The sequence below is a fragment of the Triticum dicoccoides genome, chromosome 2B, assembly GCF_002162155.2.
Source record: "Triticum dicoccoides isolate Atlit2015 ecotype Zavitan chromosome 2B, WEW_v2.0, whole genome shotgun sequence".
NCBI classification, from domain to species: Eukaryota; Viridiplantae; Streptophyta; class Magnoliopsida; order Poales; family Poaceae; genus Triticum; species Triticum dicoccoides.
This window is the reverse complement of record NC_041383.1, coordinates 407,330,609-407,333,479: the sequence shown is the minus strand read 5'-3', so window position 1 is coordinate 407,333,479 and position 2,871 is coordinate 407,330,609. Positions and strand designations below refer to the sequence as shown.

Genomic DNA, 2,871 nt, shown 5'->3' with positions numbered 1-2,871 from the left:
CTATATATTGCTCGCTTGTTCGTTTTCGTCATAAACTTCAACGACTTTCCTAATCATTTGGAGATAAAACATACTCCCTCCGTCCGGAATTACTTATCGTAGAAATGGATAAAAATGGATGTATCTAGAATTAAAATATGTCTAGATACATCAATTCCTCCGACAAGTATTTCCGGACGGAGGGAGTATTTATGTTTGAATCAATCTATACAAGATTAAATGAATGTAAAATTATAACTTAGACTATAAAATGCAGTAAAGTTAAGTGGAAATCAACACTTAAATTATATTGCAAATTAAGATCTGGTATTGTGTAAATTCAGGTGACTAAGATATAAAACTATTTTAGGTGGGAAACCGAAAATGAAGAACAAAAGTAATTACAGATGTGTGAGAGGTTGCAAGCGTCCAAGAAATTTGGAATAACATAATTTGGGCGTGGAAGCCATGAAACACGTCGAGTAGGTAGGGTGCCCAACTTTTGGCACTCCCGCATAACGTGGGAACCTGTAAACAAACATCCCCAACTAACAAAGAGCGGGGGGCTAAAAAATGCAATGTACTACCAATGAGTAGCAGTTGTTGAGCACGACTGTGCAGTGTGCACATGGGCAGTGCTAAGCATTTTCTTTTCTGCGAGCAAGCAAGGAAGCTGCAGCAATGCATGCATAATAATGGAGAGTTGTTGAAGCTCGATAGCTAGCTAGCTGCAAGCTGGGGGTCAAAGGACTTGCCGCGTCCGGTCACCAACCCCTTCCCAGTTCACCCCGCCGCGCGCGGCCGTCAACCATGTCAGGCATGACGACGTACGGCCTGCAGCTCCATCTATATAAGCAGCAGCTCGCCAGCTAGATAGCTCCACAATCGTCCCAGATCTCAAGCTCTCAACTCTCCTCACCTCGCATCTCAAACAGTCTTCTCTTTTCGGTTGCATAATTGCTAGAAGCAGGGCTCTATCAATGGCAATGGTGGTGAAGGCCGTCCTCGTTGCCGTCGTGGCCGTGGCAGCGCTTGCGCAGCTCACCGTGGCAGTGGATCACCAGGTGGGCGGCAGCGGCGCGACCTGGGCCACCAGCGGCGGCTACGACTCGTGGTCGGGGAAGCAGAAGTTCTCTCCGGGAGACAGCCTGGGTAAGCTCACTTCCTACTCGATCTACTAGCTCTTGGCAGCTAGGATTATATCAAGAACCGACCTGACAAACTTGTTGCGGTCGATGGTTGCAGTATTTTCGTACTCGCCGGCGCACGACGTCGTGGAGGTGAGCAAGGCCGACTACGACGCCTGCACGGCCACCAAAGTCGTCGCCAGATACACCGGCGGCAAGACCACCGTCAAGCTCACCACTGCCGGGAAGCGCTACTTCATCTGCAGCATCACCGGCCACTGCGACGCCGGCATGAAGCTCCAGGTGAACGTTGCCGCCGCAACCGCCGCCCCCACGAAGCCCAGGGGCCAGAGGAGCGTCGCCCCTGTCGCCGCCCCGGCGCCGGCACCGGAGCGGTCGTCCACCGACGAGCAGCTGCCGACAGTGTCGTCGCCTACGGGGACACCGACGCCCAGTTCACCGTCCGGCTCGGGCGCCGCCAGCATTAATGCGAGCGCTGCGGTGGCGCTCGCCATGGGCATGGCTGTGGTGTTGGGCATGTGAGAGGGATCTGACCGATCCATGGGTACCAAGGTTTAGTTTTGGAGTGTTTAAGTCTTAATCATGTCGATACATTTGCGGATTTGTTGTTGTTATTCTTGGCTGGCAGTGGCATGCACATTGCCTTCCCTGCATGTTCCTTCCTTCCTACAGTGCTATCAGGGTTCAGTTACTACTGTGCGATTTATTTGTTGTATTTGTCTGTCGGAGAATAAATACAATTCACATTCTTTAGTATCGTCTGTCTGCGTTATAGTATATCTTGTATATCTTCAGTGTTTTTGTGACAATCCATATATCTTCAGTGTCCTGTTGGTTGGTTGGTTCGTTGGACTAGTAACATGTCTCTGTTCAGCACATACAACAACAGAAACCAGAGCAGAAAGCTTCTTTCTTTTGTGCTTTTTTTCCCCATGCAACCGGCAGGAACATTGCCTATTCGTTAAGTGAGAAACAGAGAGAGAAATATATGTACAAAGAGTTGGTGCCTATTTTAGGGGAACACACCTAAACCCTCATAAGAGCAAGTACAATAGAAGGCTATAAGCCTGCTTATATGACATTTTTGATTATGTGAAGGAGAGAGACAAAAAAAGTACATAAGTGCTCTAATGCAAGAGCAAGTCTCTACACGTGCTTCTAGGTAAAAAAGTTTAATACCAAGAAAAAGTGGAGAGGAAGTGGAAAAAAGTTGTGACTTACACCCAACCTTATAGCCAACTCTATTATATGAGTAACTAATAATGCTAACTTTTGATAACATGCCATGCCTACATAGCTAGCAACTGGCTATATTATTAACCATGCTCTAAAGAACCCAAGTATTACTGAGGTGTTGCCGCAACGGCCAAGTCCAGGGCACTTTGAAAGTCTGCACCCACTATTTGATGTCCTCAATGTTGTGATTAATTAGCACATGTAATTAGAGGGAAATCTACCCTTGCTGAAACCTTCATGTGGTTACCTTCCGCAACCGACACCTCTCTCTCTAGCGTCGCGTCCGTTCGGATCATACATATTGTCGTGGTGATCTCACGGCAGATGCCATAGGATGGCTAAAAGTGGGGATAGATGCAAGGGCACCGGCGGGCTCCAGAGGCGAGGTTGGCACGCGCAGGTGCGTGACACGAGATGTACCCAGGTTCGGGGCTCTCCGGAGATATAACACCCGTACTCCTGCTAAATATGGTTTATATGAAGTGGACACATGTTTGCTCCTGCAGCT

At 48.3% G+C, this 2,871-nt stretch overlaps 1 protein-coding gene across 1 annotated transcript; it reads left to right on the top strand.

Annotated features, from left to right (window-relative positions):
• Positions 1-748: 748 nt before the first annotated feature.
• LOC119363931 (uclacyanin 1-like) lies at positions 749-1,886 on the top strand. Its single transcript, XM_037629305.1, has 2 exons — positions 749-1,131; positions 1,225-1,886. The coding sequence occupies exons 1-2, from the start codon at positions 960-962 to the stop codon at positions 1,647-1,649; spliced, it is 597 nt and encodes a 198-aa protein (XP_037485202.1). The 5' UTR covers positions 749-959; the 3' UTR covers positions 1,650-1,886.
• Positions 1,887-2,871: the final 985 nt, after the last annotated feature.

Excerpts from the sequence above, each read along its gene's own strand:
- LOC119363931 (XM_037629305.1), top strand. The coding sequence starts at position 960 with ATGGCAATGGTGGTGAAGGCCGTCCTCGTTGCCGTCGTGGCCGTGGCA. Across the intron at positions 1,132-1,224 it reads CTCTCCGGGAGACAGCCTGG|TATTTTCGTACTCGCCGGCG; the intron begins GTAAGCTCACTT and ends CGATGGTTGCAG.